Raw genomic sequence first — 17,018 nt, 5'->3', positions numbered from 1 at the left:
TTCAGCTTTTGCTTGTTACTTCTTGTCTTATCTCTGGGCACTGCTGAAAAAAGTCTGGCCCCATCCTCTTGATACCTTCCTTAAGGTATTTGTGGACTTTGATAAGAGCCCCTCTTCTCTTCTCCAGGCTAAACAGGCCCAGCTCTCATACTTTCCTCATAGAGCAGATGCTCCAGCCCTCTGRTCATCCTCATAGCCCTACGCTGGACTCTCTCCAGTAGCTCCATGTCTCTCTTGTACTGAGGGGCCCAGCACGGGACACAGTACTCGAGATGAGGCCTCCCCAGGGCTGAGTAGAGGGGCAGGATCACCTCCCTCGACCTGCTAGCAACACTCCTCCTAATGCACCCCAGGAGACCATTGGCCTCCTTGACTGCAAGGGCACATTGCTGGCTCATGGTCAACTTGTTGTTCACGAGAACTCCCAGGTTCTTCTCTATAGAGCTGCTTTCCGGTAGGTCAGCCTCCAGCCTGTAGTGGTGCATGGAGTTACTCTTCCCTAGATGCACTCTGCACTTGCCCTTGTTGAACCTCAGGAGGTTCCTCTTCGCCCAACTCTCCAGCCTGTCCAGACCTCTCTGAAAGGCAGGACAGCCTTCTGGGGTATCAGCACTCTTCTCAGTTTGGTATCATCAGCAAACTTGCTGAGGAGGCACTCTGTCCTTTTGTCCAGGTCACTGATGAAGAAGTTGAACAGAACTGGACCAAGTTCTGAGCCCTGGGGAACTCCACTAGCCACAGGCCTCCAACTGGACTCTGCACCACTGATGGCAACGCTCTGAGCTCTGACCTTTCAGCCAGTTCTCAGTCCACCTCTCTGTCCACTCATCTAGCCTGCACTTCCTGAGCTTACCTGGGAGGCTGTTATGGGAGACAGTGTCAAAAGCCTTGCTGAAGTCAAGGTAGACTGCTCTCCACTCCTCTCCGTTCATCTCCCCAGCCGGTCATTCCATCAGATTGGTTAAGCAGGATTTCCCCTTGGTGAACCCATGCTGACTACTCCTGATCATGTTTTTTTTTCCTCTACGTGCTTGGAGATGACATTCAGAATGGGCTGTTCCCTCACCTTTCCAGGCATGGAGGTGGGGCTGACTGGCCTGTAGTTGCCTGGGTCCTCCTTCTTGCCCTTTCTGAAGACTGGAGTGACACTGGCTTTCTTCCAGTCCTCAGGCACCTCTCCAGTTCTCCAGGACCTTTCAAAGATGATGGCGAGCAGCCTGGCAACAACATCGGCCAGCTCCCTCAGTACCTGTGGGTACATCCCGTCTGGGTCCATGGATTTGTGGATGTCAGGTTTGCCTGGAAGATCTCTAATCCTTTCTTCCTCAACCAAAGGAAAGTGTTCCCTTCTCTGGACTTTCTCCCTTGTCTCTAGACTGTGGGATTCCTGAGGGCTGCCCTTAGCAGTGAAGACTGCAGCAGAGAAGGCATTCAGTAATTCTGCCTTCTCTGTATCCCTTGTCACCAGGGCCCCATCTCCATTCAGCAGCAGACCCACACTTTACCTAGTCCTCTTCTTGCTACCAGTATATTTGAAGATGATGAAAGAAGAAACATGATGAAATGTAGGCTAATTTTAAGTCCTTCATATATCAAACTGAAGATACAGAGATAGTTATCGATACTTTTCCCTGGGGATCAATTTCAAACTTAACAATTGCAGTCTTATGTAGCAGACCTACAAAATATCTAGTGTTGCAAGTGGTTGATGCTCCTTTTTTCTTGCAAGTAGTAACATTTAAGCTGAAATCTGTGTTGCAAGTGGTTGATGCTCCTTTTTTCTTGCAAGTAGTAACATTTAAGCTGAAATCTATTAATTTTATTAGCACATTGTAAATCATAAATTCCATGAAATTACAGATTTACATATAAAGTTACATCCAAAAAACTTATGATGGTTTGTAAAAATCTTGCCATTACATGCTTCCGTAACTTCTTCCTAATCTGTAAATACATAGCTTGCCAAAATAGCAGATTCCACTTTCTGCACTAAGGTGTTCATTTGAATCTTGAGGGGAATCGATTAAAAAAACCTCTTAAAATGATATACGTTAGAAAATTATTTTATTCTGAAAAGGCCTATGTTTTAAGATATTAGTGCATTTAAAATGAAATAAATTGTAAGAACGTATGTTAGCTCTTTAAAATAAATTCACTTCAGCTATGAAAATAGTGATAGGCGAATTAATGCCAAGATTCAGTATGAAACAAAAATACGTGAAAGTTGCTCAGTAAAGGCATCTGCTACCAGGGTCTGACAAGCTAAAGCATAAGCTTTTGACACAGCCTTCTTGAAAAAATGCAGCAATTTTGGTTGTTCTTGTTGAGTTCACTTCTTAGAAGTTCGACACCTGGATGTTGGAGTACTCAAAGTACTCCTAGTAAGTAAAAACAAATACTGTTATTGGATGCTAACTAAATACCATTATCCATCCAAATAGAATATGGTACTCATCAGGAATCTAGTAAACGTTTCATCTGCTTAATTTAATAAAGTAAGTTTAGAATGTGAACATCCGAAAAATTTATCATGAACTATATGATTAATGGTGTATTCTGTTGCTCAGCCAAATAAGCTGGGCTTTAGGTTAGCCTGTATTTTATTGCAAATACATTTAATTTGTGGCGACTGAAAATGATTAGAATTGAAATTTCCTTAAAATACAGAAGCAGATTTAAAACAGACCCTTTGGGATATTGTTTTCCATATTTATATTTTGAATGTAGTTCCAAAGAATGTCCCACTTCTTGTAACATAAATGCCATCTGTACAACACTTTTTATTTCTTTTAATGCAAAAATGATCTTTTAGAATGTTTGCCATATTAGATGTTATATTTAAAGATAATATGTGGTTTCATGATTAACAGCAACAAAAGTCTGTACTGGTAACAGAGAGGAGTGAATATAGGCATATTTTCTGGCTTTCCACACTAATTCTTGTGCTTCTTAATGGGTAGACAAATTTGACTCAAAACTCTTTTCAGTATCTTAACCTGGTCACAATTTTTCTTCATAAATTATTTTGACCATATGAGGGAAGTAGCAGGAATGTGGTTAACTGCAAGAAATAAAAGAACAAAACTGTTCCTTTTAGTGGCAGCACAGACCACATACAAAGTTGTTACGAAACCTTCTGTAGTTAGTACTTCCACAGCCAATATAAACCAGCATAATGGTTTATAGCTTGCTGCTACTGAAAGGATACTGTCTTACACTTGCCTTCTGTGCAAGTGGTTCTACTTGCTCCTTTGATCTGGATCCTGCCACCTTTAAACATCGTCTTTCAGCTGATAAACTGACTAACCTAAGTCATTGTAGTTTCTTGGCAGTTTGGGGAGCTGAACCATCTCAGAGAATATGGGCAGTAGGCATGGTGCAAGCAGAACAGTTTATGATCATGGGCAGGGAATACAGGGATGAAGAGAATGGTAACCTTCACTTCCACCAAAGTGGTGATGATCTGTTTAGATCAACTTACTCTGTTCTGTAGAAGTACTCTCTTAGTCCAGCTTGTTCATATAAATACTTTTATGAATGTGATAAAAGTTTTCTGAACCTCAACTGCCTTTTGGAGGCTATGTGGTGTATTGTTTCCTATTGGCAATTTGGAGAACTATGATATGGAGAAGCTGATGCCTGACTGGCACATTAGAGTAGTGTTTAGTATTAGCTAAGTAGACTTACCTGGCAGCTGCGCACTGATGTTTGGATGAAGAACTTACAATGCTCAAACTGTCTTCTGTTATGGTTAGAGCCTCAAACTGTCAGTGTTCCTAAAGCATGTACCTTAATTTTCAATATCATTTTAAGTATGGTGTTATCTACCATCAAATTCATAGTACAAGGATTAGATTAAAAAATGTGTAGTAGGTATATTTGAAAATGTACTGAGTTAAAGTTTTGCTCAAGCTCCACCATGGCCAGACACAAATACTGGCCTAACCAGTGTGATTACATGTTTACTCATATCTGGAAACAGTGCTGAACTGTAGACCAGGAGCTTTGTTAACAACTCGGAGTCATTTCTTTTTCTAGCCCTTTGTTATACTTGATCTTTTGAAGCGTAAACTGTTTGTAGCAGCATAATATAAGAAATAATCAGTACAACACAGATGAACTTGGTAATAGCCTTTTTAGACACGCAAATGGTTGTGTGGTTGGAATTTGCTTTGTTGTTGTTGTTGTTGAAACGTAAGTTCATAACAAGCCAGCTATGTGCTGAATAGTGGGTAGAGAAAAAAAGAGAATATTCTTGGCAAGAATAAATGACAAGAGTTGTTTAGCTTTATATTTTGCTACTTTATCATAACATCATTTACTGGTAAACTTGTCTTTTATTTTTTAGCGTGGACCTGATGAGCTTCTTTCTTCTGGTGTCACTAACAGGCCTTTTACCATGAACAATTCTACTCCAGCTACAGGTATACCAAAAAAATAAAAATAAAAAAGAAGAATTTTTTATCCCAGTTCTTCAACTGCATGTATGTTCTTATTGATAATATATTTTTTTCTTTTGTATTCTTTAATGTCTCCAAGAGCAGCTTCCCCAGATCCTGAAGTCTAATCACACTCCAGCAATAGAGCCACTGGAATCTATCCAGAAGTCTTACTCAGTGACAGCATTAAGGGATTCTAAAGCTAACTTGTTGAAATGGGCCAAGAAAGGTTTATTTTTAATAATCATGATAAAGCAAGTWGCCTTCTGTGGATGTTCTTGTGTTCCTGCTCAGTATTTCTGCACTAGTCTTTGAAATGAATTTGTTTTTAAGTATCACAAGGTTACGAGGATTATGGAGCCAGAAGGTGAATATCCTATATCAGTCTCAGTTTGATGGAACATAAGACACATTGTTTGATTTACTGATAAAGAGCTAAGGTGATTCCCTAATGAAAGAGGTGTTCTTGTTCCTGATTTCCACCCTGCTTCCAGAATCTCTTCAGTAGCACATGGAAACCTGTAATTTATTTTGTAGATGCTTTTCTGCCAGGTTGTCCCTAAACTGGTTCTCCATGGAGTCACATGAGTGGCAGTGTTTTGGCATGGGAAGCAGTAGGAAAAAGGGAAATGTTTTGATCACCTGGTTCATTGATCTGGTTCACCACATAGCTGCACTTACTATTCTTCAGCACAGTAGTTTTTTGGGAGTTGGCAGAATTAGTAGACAGAGKTGGAGTAAGGAAACTGGAACTATTTATGCAGTATGAATACTTAATATGAAAACACTGCCATATTTCTTTCGAATGTGTGAAAGTGTTACTACAAGCCAAAATATTATTCTTTACCCTACTCCTACATATTGACCAAGAACTTTGTGGCTATATGATGAATTAGGTCATTTGGAAAGTTGAGAGTGAGAGAAAGTTGAGACCGCTTTTTTGAGATGTGCTCAGCTTATGTATGAAGTGTTTGTGGCACATAATTGTATATATTAACTTTTTTTGACAAAGGCAATTGTCTATTAGCAGTGATTTCTAGATTACTGATTCTGTTGAGGAACAGGGGATGGAGCAGATGACCTTGATAAGCCTTCAAGACTTGCATGCTGTAGTTCTAATGGAGAATAAGGAGGAGGAAGAAAATGAGGAACTTACTTAAGATTTTTCTTTTACACTTTGACTTATACATCTCAGATTGCTCATGCGTCTGCTAGTTGACTCACTATGAAGTCCAGAGGCCTCTGCTTGGTTTGGAGCAGCGTTAGCTTATAATTTAGTAATTTAGTAGCTTAAGTGTATTTCAGACCTTTGCAGGTGGTATTTTTGTGGTGATAAGCCAGCTAGCAAGAAATATAAATCTGTGCTGAGTACATGGCTTTTGTAACTAGCATTACAACCACTGTTAATGCATAGCAACTTCCAGAGGGTCTAAATAATAATAAAGTTTAAAATACAATAGAGATGTCTGGCTGCTAATAAATCTGGAAAAATCTAGTTCCTCATTGATATCTGTACTTCATTTTGGGATTACATAATCTCTACTGAGATGCAGCTGTTCACCTAATATAGCTGTAGCACCTTTTTTATATAGTGGGTCATATTTAAAATGCATTTGAGTTTCTTGAGTTGAGATTATTGGTTTGGAAAATATGTTTGTGTAATCATGAATCACGTTTATGATTAACCTTTCTTGTAGTGACAGACCCCAGATTTCTCCGTATTTATAAGACTTCTCTTGCCTTTACATTTCTATTTTCTGCTTTCATCCATTTTAGCATAAAATTCTGAAGAGGTGATGGTGGTGGGCATGCTTTAAGAATTATTGAAGCCATTTTGAAATTAAGATGCTAAAGGAAATACGTAATTAGCTTTCTGCCTCAAGATTCATATCAGACAATAGTTGGAAAAAGAATGATTTAACAGAAGCTCAGACTTTTATCCTTGGAATAGGATGAGTGCTATCTTTCACTGCAGATTTAGTGACTTAGCTGGAGAAGTATTTTTTCAGCATGTAGGGTATTAGGTCAGATTTTGATCAGTATTCAAAAGCTAAATCAACTAGAGCTAACATACATGCTTGTTAATTGGTAAATCTTAACAAGTTAAACAGAGGACATGCAATCTGTGTACACAAGCCAGAATTGTTCTACTAAGCTCTTTCCATTTTGGCTGAATATCTCAACTGCAAACTCTTACAACTCTCGGTAAAGATCTAGGGAGAAAATGCTCTGGCTGCTGCTTAGTTCCGTCTTGTCACTTGTGATTGTGAATCAGAACCTAGAAAGTATTGCTTCTGTGAGAAACCTTTGTCTTTAAGCTAGGGGCAAAGTTCTTGTTAGGTTTTATTTGTTGCCTCATTTAAAGTAAAGTGAAGGACTCAGTCATATCCCTTTTGAGCCTGAGAAGTAGATTATACAGAATAGGACAAGTCATTAGGTTTGCATGGTAATATATCCTGTTGTAGCTTGCTAATGATAGACATTGATTATGTTTCTCTTCCTTCTTATAATCTCATCTCCAGCAAGTATGCTATTTGTTCACATTTTTCAAAATGCACCCAGAACATGTGTTACCTTTTGAAATTTCATGGTCTGGAAAAAGCCAGGCATGACTCCCTTTCTGTAAGGGAGAGGGAGGAGAATCAGGTACCCTCGTTTAGAAAGTGCCACTATTGGGGCTTAGGTCATCCAACTTTAAGATTTATAGACTTCCACTAGGTTAAAAAAAAAAAAAAAAAAAAAAAAGATCCCTCATACAGAGTGACTTCTGAGTTACTTCTCAGCCTTAGGCTGTATTGAAAATTTACAGGAAAATCTGAAATTACTTAGTAAGTACATAGTAATGTTTATTCTTAATGTTTTGGGATTCTCTTGGGAAGGTAAAACTTAGCCTTCACACCTCATGTGCTATCTGTCTCACTGGAGTAAAACTTTCTGCAGCACATAAGCCAAAAGAGAATGCTGTTTCTGCTCATAACTTGAGTGATACACAGCTAGATTTCCGTATAGTTTCCTTTCCAGCAAATATGTTGTCTTGCCACTCAATGTGTATGTTTTTTCTTTAGGTCTCATAAGCCTCTGTCGCTTGTTTTAGACAGTCTACTACTGAAATCTGGAATTAGGCTAATGAATTTAATTTTTATTACTGTGACAGATACTGTTCCACTGTGATAGCTTTTAGAACATATGTCTCTTTCAGGTGTGGTGTTCTGTCTAAAAGTGTTCTCAAGGGCTTTGAGACAGCTCTAAGGTGTAACTGTTGGTCACTTATCTGTTACAGAGTCCAGATAAATATATGTTCAGAAAAAGCTGTTTACTGAAGTGGAAGATTTTAGAATCTAAATGGATGCCATGACTCACTGCTCTGTATCACATTCAAGGATATTTAACTTACAAGCGTGCAGAATGCTAGGCTTTAATAAAAATCACTCAAGGTAGCAATTAAATCTGGTTAAAGTAATTGATGATGTAGGAAGGTAAGAAGGTAGTAATAAAGAATGAGTGTATTACCTCCCCAGTTACTATTAACTTCTCCTTTTCTGTGTAGGTAGCATGTAAATATGGTATAGAGGGTTTGGGAAGAAGTTACTGGCATCTGTCTGTAAGACTTCCAAAAAAAACCCCAAGAACAGTGGAAATCTGGAAAAGATGTAGGGGTCTTTAAATTGTCCTCTGACTGTATATATACTGTCCTTTCTTAGTATTGAAAGAACTGTAGAAAACAGTCAATATCTCTTTTAGATTTTGGCATCTACACTGTATAATAAGTTTGTCTTGTTTACTTGTCCATCACTTTCCCTGAAATATTTTAGCTAATGGGAATGACAGCAAGAAATTTAAAGGAAACAGATCTCCATGCTCCCCCTCTCGTGTCCTTCATCTTCGTAAAATTCCAAGCGATGTCACTGCAGCAGAAGTCATTTCATTAGGTCTCCCTTTTGGCAAAGTAACCAACCTCTTGATGCTAAAAGGAAAAAGTCAGGTATGTTATTTTCAACATTTAAATATAAGAGCAGGGCTGAAGAAATGTGATTTGTGTTATATGACCATTTTGGTATTGCATTTAATTTAAAAGAATTGCAACAAGGTCTAATTGCAAGAAGGTCGTGAGCACTGATGGCTCAAGATTGATCATATTTTCAAATGTGAATGAATGTATTGATATTTATCATAACAGTTCATAATATACTTTTGGATTGAATAGTGCTCTAGTAACAAGTTAATAATATTGATTAACATTATATCCATCTTAATACATAGATGATCAAGAACTGCATTGCCATTATTAGTGTTGACATCTGTACTGAAATATCTAGCCTGATTAATTAAGATGCATATATTTTTAAGTGAAAAAAGATTGGTTTTTGTTTACTTTGTGTGATTTTTCAGTAGTATAGCTTCCCTAATATTATACTTATTCCATATCTTCTGTAATGATTTATTGTATTTACAATGTAAAAATCTTTTTAAAAACACCGTACAAATCAAATAAATAACCCCACAACTACACGCACACACGTACACACACACATGTACGCACACATGTATTTTAATACTGAGCAAAACATTGCTGTACTTTCACATGATCTGTTTTTAGTGAAAATGGAATTGGGAATAAATAATGCTTTGATGCTTTGTTCTCTTATGTAAACAAAAGAACGCTGAAAACTGCTATATATTGATTACAGGCTTTTTTGGAAATGGCTTCTGAAGAAGCTGCTGTTACTATGGTGAACTACTATACTCCTGTTACACCTCACCTCCGCAGTCAGCCTGTTTACATTCAGTATTCCAATCACAGAGAACTTAAGACTGACAATCTACCTAATCAGGCTGTAAGTATAATATTTCCATTTAACAGGACAGAATTGCACATGACTTGCATTAATAAATAAGCATACTATTTTCTACTAATACCACATCAATAATCAACTTCTAAAGGATATTGCTTCCTTCAGTGGCAATTCAGGCTGTAAACTTTCCATGCATTCTAGGCAAAGACTAAAATTACTGTGAAAGACCTCAAGACTAGTCCATTTTGATGAATATCAAAGCAAAGCAAAGGAAATCAAGCAAATGTAGCAGGAAGTCTGTGTGGATGAGCAAGGATATCCTGACAAAACTCAAAAAAGTAGCATAGAAGAAGAGAAAGCAGGGACAGGTGACCCAGGGGAAATGCAGAGGCACTWTGTGAGCATGCAGGGAAAGCCAGCGTCTCTGGTGAGGGATTTGAGAGCAGCAAGAAAGGCTTCTGTAGGTATATCAGCAACTAAAGGAAGTCAAACAAAAATGTGGGCCCACTGCTGAATGGGGCAGAGGCCTTGGTGACAAAGAAAGGACGTGGAAAAGGCTGAAGTACTGAATGCCTTCTTTGTCACAGCTCTTGGCTGGAAGAGCTGCCCTCAAGAATCCCAAGCCCCTGAGACTAAAGGAGAAGTTTAATATCATGAAGGCAAGGCCACTCTTAGTGATCTTTGAAAAGTTGCTCCTGACCAACCTGACAGCCTTCTGCAATGAGGTGACTGACTCAATGGATGAGGATGAACACTGGGTGTTATCTTTATTTACTAAGGCTTTCGACACTCTGTCATGTAACATCCTCCTAGACAGACTGATAAAGTACAGGCTAGGTAAGTGGACAGTAAGGTAGAGTGAAAATTGCTGGAACTGTCGGGCTCAGAGGGTTGTGATCAATGGCACAAAGTCCAGCAGCAGGCCAGTCACTAGTGGTGTCTTCCAGGGATCAATATTGGATCTAATACTGTTTAATATCTTCAGTAATGACCTAGATGATGAGGCAGAGTGCATCTTTGGCAAGTTTGCAGATGATGCATAACTGAGAGGAGTGGCTGATACATCAGGGGTGTACTGCCATTCCAAGGGAGCTCAACAGGCCAGAGAGATGATCAGAGAGGAACCTCATGAAGTTCAACCAAGGGAAGTGCGAAGTCCTGGCTTTGGGGAGGAATAATCCCCCAAACCAGTACAGGAGGGGTGCCAACTGGCTGGAGAACAGCTTTGCAGAAAAAGGACGTGGAGGTACTGATATAGAATACATTGGCCGTGAACCAGCAGTATGCCCTTGTGGCAAAGAAGGCCAACAGCATTCTGATCTGCATTAGGCAGAGCATTGCCAGCAGGTGGAGAGAGGCAATCCTTCCCATCTCCTCAGCAATACTGATACACATGTAGAGTGCTGTGTCCAGTGCTGGAGTGCTCAATACAAGAAGGACTTGGATATACTAGAACAAGTCTAGTGAAGGACCACAAAGATGATTAAGGAATTGGAGCACCTGAAATACTTGGAATGAGGCAGACAGAGCTGGGATAGGTCAACGTGGAGAAGAGAATTGGGTGAGATCTTGACACTGTGAGCAAACACCTGATGGGAGGGAGTAAGGAAGATGGAGGCTGACTCTTCCTAGTGGTGCCTGCTAGGCAGGATAATAGGCARTGAACACAAAATGATATACAGAAGATTCAATTTAAACAGTAAAGAGTAAAAATAGTGAGGTTTGTCAAACAGTGGAACACCTTGGCCAGAGAGGTTGTGGAGTAGCCATCCTTGGAGATGCTCAAAATCTGACTGGACAAAGTCCTGAGCAATCTGCTGTAATTGACCCTCCTTTGAGCAGAGGGAGTAGATTAAACAGTCTCCAGACTTCCCTTCCAACCTCACCAATTCTGTTTTGTTCTGATCAGAGACTTGAGATGCAGCTATCTTGCTTCTATAAAGTGAATGGATGGATTCTGAGATCCATCTAGATAGGAATAACTTCATAAACAGGAAAAATCAGTGCTGCCAAGAGATGGATGAGTATTTTTGAGAATGCAAACCTATCCATTGTGTTCCTAAGTGATTGCCCTTTTTCTTCAAGTCCTGCTTGGACTTTTTTTTTTTTTTTTTTTCCTCCTTTTTTATCAGCTATGAGACGTTGTGTAGTAGCAAAAAAGTTCACTGCTTCTAGGCATCTCCCAGTTTGTATTCGGTGCTGAGGACGCCATTGTTTGCCCTGTTCTGCTCCACAAACTTTTACAACCGTATATTCTTGTGGAAAAAACATTCCCTTCTTCCAGAATGTTCTGTATGAATGCAAACGCCAGGACAGAAAAGGGGCAAGCATCCTTTTTGCTACCTAGCCACAAAATGTAAATCAAAGTGTGAAGGAACAGGTGTTTATGGTTCAAAACTGCTACAAAATTGTTTTTCTCTTTTTCGGTAGATCCAAGCTTATAGTGCCCAGAAGCTGTAGATAATGACATCTTTCTTGCATATGGCGATCTTTAAAATATTTCTTGTACCTTTTTACCTACAATCAATTTCTCAGTAAGCAGCTATTTATCTCTTTCTTATATGGCATGTCATATCTTGCAAATGTAGAAGTAATTAGTTACATGACCAAAGTGTTATGTTATTTTCTTATATAAAGATTAAATAAGCAGAGATTGTATGAAAAAATACAGTATTTGTCTTGTAAGTTTGCAGATATTTTTCCGTTTGCTTGGGTAGATTTTCATAGAGAATCACCTGTAATGTAAAGAAATCAAATCAATTCCATACAATTTTTTCTAGGTAACATTCTGTTTTTAAAAATGAGGTTGTTGTTTTGATATCTTAATCATTCTGTCATGTGTAAACTTTTTCTAGCAGTACTGTGCCACAGGGATTTAGAAGGATTAGAAGGATAACAGTGTGAAAGAGCTTTTCTCATGGGGTGGCTAAGCCTTCACTTTAGGGGTGGGGGGGAGTCCTTTCCTTCCAAAAGGAGGCAGGCAGGTTTCTCTTTGTGAACRGGTTTCTGGATATCTCAGCAGACTCACGCTTACGATACTGTAGTTGGGAATAGATTTCTAATCCAAACCTAGTAAGAGATGGCCAAGTTCATAATTACTAATTCAGTTTGCAGTGACCAAAACCACTCTCTGTTCCCCTTCCAAATGGATTTCAGCACAAGGTAAAGGTCCGTCTTCATTTGTCTGAAACCTCTGTCGCTCATATAACGGCATTTTAGCACTTGACTGCTAGAAATGACATGGCCTTATTTCATTAATGGAGATACTATGTTGTCACTCATAGCCTATATGCAAGAGATCATTCATAACTTCACTCAAAGCCGAAGTTTGTAAAAACATGCTCCAAAATCACGAMGTTTGCAATTAAATAGGGAGCCCTAATTTAAAAAATCCAAAAGTTTAATGTTTTATTTGTGTATTTTATTTTGTGCACTAGTCTGATCATTGTAGCATTCAGTATTAAACAGTCTGGGAACACGTAACTGAGGAGTATTTCTAGAGGGAGCCACTCTAAAGACTATTTGCTCTGTAATTGGTTTTCTGGATGAGGTTTCTGACAGAAACTTGGCACTAATAATACTTTCTTCAGTGAACATTTGTAGTTAAGTATAGCAGTATTAAAAATAGAAGAGCTTGAGGTATTCCTGAAGCAGTAATTCTGTAAGTAACTGAGCTCACCTAATAGCTTACTGCTGCCAAAAGGAGAGGGTCTAGTGCATCCTTCCTCCTGCCTCCAACTACATTTTCTTTATACTATGTCTGGTCCTTACTGGATTCTTCTGTGGGTGATTCAGGTCATAACTTTACAGCAAGAAAAGGTAGTTGTTTTTTGTTTTTTGTTTTTCTGGGTTAATGTGTTGAATAGGCTTGTGATGAGGGGAAAATACAGCAAATCTGAATCTCCTCTCAGTAACAGTGATCTCTTAAATTGGTTCATTATATTTTAAGGAGCTATACCTATAAGTTTGATTTAACTAGAAATATTATGTATTCCATTATTTATAAACTGACTATGGTACTGTGATTTCAAGAATGCATTTTTATGCCTTTCAAAGCAGAAAAACCTACTTTGTCTCTGAAGTAGGAAGTTTCTGTGTACTTCTGAAAAATAGTAAATGTGGGCAGATTATTTGATTTGATGATAGAACTCCTTGGTCATTCTGAAGACTGCTACTTACGCTGTCTATTAGCAATGGCATATTTGGAATGTAGAAGGCCTGTGTGATAATGTTGACATTTAAGGTAGTTACAATTCAGTATTTGATTTTGTAATTTACAGGAAAGGTTTCTTGGCCCCCTTTTCAACTCTGGAATATTAATAAAGTTTTCAAAAAAGATTTTCTCACATGTAAACTGCAAGACCCAGTATCATACCATCCTTGGAATAAAACCTACTTTCTCCCAAGCAATATTTATAGCAAAATGCAGATCCTAGTCTGGCCTGATCAAATAAGGCCCTTCTCACAACTTTTATGCCCCACCAACTTGAATTTCTCCAGTGTAGGGTTTAGCCAGTTTTTTAGTTTGGATATACCCTTTGGATATTGAAAAGCTTAAAAGTTCTATGGCATGTGTCTGTTCTGGTAATTTCATTATGCAATTGTTTTGAAATGTAAATTTCAGTATTGAGCCAGTTTTATATCAGATGGCAAGTATTTGCACCATGCTATCAGCTGGGTTATGGACAGGGGAAGTTTAGGAAAGTAATCAAAAAGTGATACTATTGTCTGTATTTCAAAATACTGCTCTCTTGTCATAGATGCAGTTGTTTTTTCTTGCTTTTATGATCAATAACAAGCTATCATTCAGTGAAGACTTCTCTGTTAAAGGACTAGTTTATAATGTAGTTCGCTTTGAGTTGGTACATAAAATATGTGTAAACGTAACCAGTACCGATTTACATAGAAAATACTCCAGTTCTAGCACTGCTAGATTCTAGAGAAAAATGGGCTAGGTACTTGAAAGAACTCAAAACAGTCTGCCAGATTACATTTTTTGTATGCAATAAAGTCCCTCTTCTGGAGGCTTATTTTGCTTTAGTGCATTGTTTGAACAGTGTTTTTACTGTTTTAATCTTTTCTTAGCCTCTAACTTAAATTAGCTTGGCATATTTACATTTCTAAACTTTTGGACTTTCTTATATTCTACACTACTTAGAAATAACTGGTTACAATATGTTTTGAAAGAAGCTGCGTCATTCTAAAGTTTTAACATCAGATTACAGCTCTCAATGCAATCAAAATATGGAGAGACTGTCTTCTCTAGTAAATTCTTTTCACTAAGTAACTAGCATTTTTTTACCTGTATCAGTAACACAGCAGCACACATACTACAAAAATATATTATTTCATTTTTATAAGTTTGTGTTTTCTTGAAGTTAATTGCTAATCCTGCGGCTGTAGATACTATCTGAAGAACACAAGGAAGAGAAAGCCCTCCTGAAGCATTATGAGCTACTTTCTGCCCAGAAAGCAGATCTTGGTACTTAGTTAGATATGAATGTTCTTGCAAGGGGTCTTATAATCTGCTTTTGTAAGATTTATGTTCACTGTTAATATACTTCCAAGGGCTAGCAAAAATCAATAGCAGGAAATTATCATCTTTAAGTTGTATTTAAGCTTATTCTTAATAGTGTTATCTTTAATGATGACTGTTTATTATTAGGAAGAACCCTAGATCTAATGAAATGAATATTTTCAATTGTACATGTAATTGATGCTGTATAACCTTTTGACAAGCATCAGAGCTGATTTCTTCCTTATATTTTTCAAAGCACTTAAAACTGATTTCTGAATATGAATTGAGTGCTGCAGATAGGTGATTTTAATTCTAATCTCTAAAGGAAATAAACTCTTCTCTGAATAAGATCAAAGTGTACAAACCATCATACTGCAATTAAAATCCACTTGGATTTTTGGATTCCAGGATGAATTGCAACTGACCTATCCTTTAGCTATGTAAATCATAGAATGTGTTACTTGCAGATCAATTTTGTTTTCTGTAGGAATGCTGCAAATTGTGTTTGGGACAAAAATCAGTACTCATTTTTAATTTGTGCTGATATGAATGTCACTGAAGTCTTGCAAGTTTTTCATTCTGCTAAAGGTTATTTGCATCTCTTCTCATCCAAGATTGCTGAATTGGTTTGTCATATGTAAAAATAAATAACACATTTTTAAGGATATGGTGTATACAACAGCCTCAGGAAAACTACACCTGTATTTGCAAATAAGACTCCTTATATCTGTATCTCAGAGCATTTTTAACTTAATATGTAATTCAGTCCCTGCTTTGTCCTCTTATAAAAGCATTACTTACTTTTAAATATACAGATCATCTTATTTTTCTTCTACATTTCTTACTCTTATGTTTGGCTGTCATTTAAATTTCTGGAGCACTATGTTACACACCTCATAGTGTCTAGGCTCAGGCCTGAGAGACAGCTTTTGCAGAGTTGCATGTTTCCAAAAGTAGCACAGCAACTGTGCCTGTGCCATGTTTAGTCTGTTTTCCAAGGCAAGAATATCATGGAGACATGGCTTCAAGCTCCAAGTATATCTGGAAAGGAAAGACTATCCATAGTGTTCAAAGGTTGTCTGAAGACCTTTTGGAGAAAAGCGCTCCATGACTGTGGAGACATTCCAAGTCCCAGTTAAGCAGCTTGAGGAGTTAGATCTAAAGGGATCTTTTTGTGGTCTTCCTTGACTGAGGAAAAAGAGCACAGTAAGTGCCTTCAAGCTTATTATCAGCAAAACTTGGCCTATGAAGAGAATGGAATGCTAATGTAGCTGAGCAGATCGTTCTTGGTGTGCTGACTGATTGGATGCCCACTGGCATAAGGTGGTGATAATGATTTCTTAGAATGTACATCTGGAATGATGAAAACATACAGAAAGAATGCAAAATTGCATTTATATGGCATTACAGTTGATAAGTAGTGAGCATATAACTAAAAAGAATTTTATTTTTCCTGAAATAGTCATGTAGTTCTTGAGAATGTTCTATCTGTACTCTGTGCAAGTCTGATATGACCTATTTTGGTGGCTGGGGGAAGCAAAGGAGGGGGGATGATTTACCTGCTCACCTGGAATTCCAGTAAGTAGTCAGATAAAGGAGAAATGGTTTAAAAATTGTATACGTTTTATTTGAAAGAGGACTTTGCTTACATATGAATAATTTCTACATGTGTAAGTTAATTGTGGTCTCCCTTGTATCATCGTTTCAGAGAACCCAAGCTGCATTGCAAGCTGTGAATGCTGTGCAGTCTGGAAGCCTGGCTGTTACAGGTGCTCTTGCTACTGAAGTTGGGCTCCTTCCGGGTCCAGGTTCTGTTCTTCGAATCATTGTTGAAAATCTTTTCTATCCTGTCACTTTGGAAGTGCTGTATCAGGTAATGAGAACTGATAAAGCAAATGGTTAAAATCTCTTTCTATACTGCTAGTGCAAATCCATTAACTTTGTGGTTTTTAAGGACTGTGAATGCTTGTATTTCTCAGTTTGAATAAAAACTGTCACTTCAAAAATGATTTTTTTTGTGGATCTAGGCTTGAATCAGTTTTACCTGAAAAAAAGTCATGGTAGATTGGCTCTGTAGTCAGCTTTTCAAGTTGTCTCTCACTCCTTTTTACTTCCTTAGTTAAGTTGATAAACAGAAATGTGATCTAGCAGCAACTAACATGGGGTATTACTTTTAATGTATGCTAAAATTATGAAGAAGTGAAATAGTGATTCATATGATTTCAAGAAGCAAATGTTTTAACACTCTTCATACTGATTAACTGTTGT

General features: G+C 37.9%; 1 protein-coding gene across 1 annotated transcript; it reads left to right on the top strand.

The window, feature by feature from the left end:
• Positions 1–3,419: 3,419 nt before the first annotated feature.
• LOC146592164 (polypyrimidine tract-binding protein 3-like) lies at positions 3,420–16,623 on the top strand (the record flags this gene model as incomplete). The annotated part of the gene is made up of 5 exons (XM_085311504.1): positions 3,420–3,431; positions 4,349–4,424; positions 8,252–8,421; positions 9,128–9,274; positions 16,459–16,623. Coding segments are annotated over exons 1-5 (570 nt in total), but the record flags the coding sequence as incomplete, so codon positions are not given.
• Between the last annotated feature and the right edge of the window lie 395 nt (positions 16,624–17,018).

Source organism: Rhea americana, unplaced genomic scaffold, assembly GCF_003343005.1.
Source record: "Rhea americana isolate MKP2758 unplaced genomic scaffold, rheAme1 scaffold_342, whole genome shotgun sequence".
Lineage (NCBI taxonomy): Eukaryota > Metazoa > Chordata > Aves > Rheiformes > Rheidae > Rhea > Rhea americana.
This window is presented reverse-complemented; position numbering and strand designations above follow the sequence as displayed.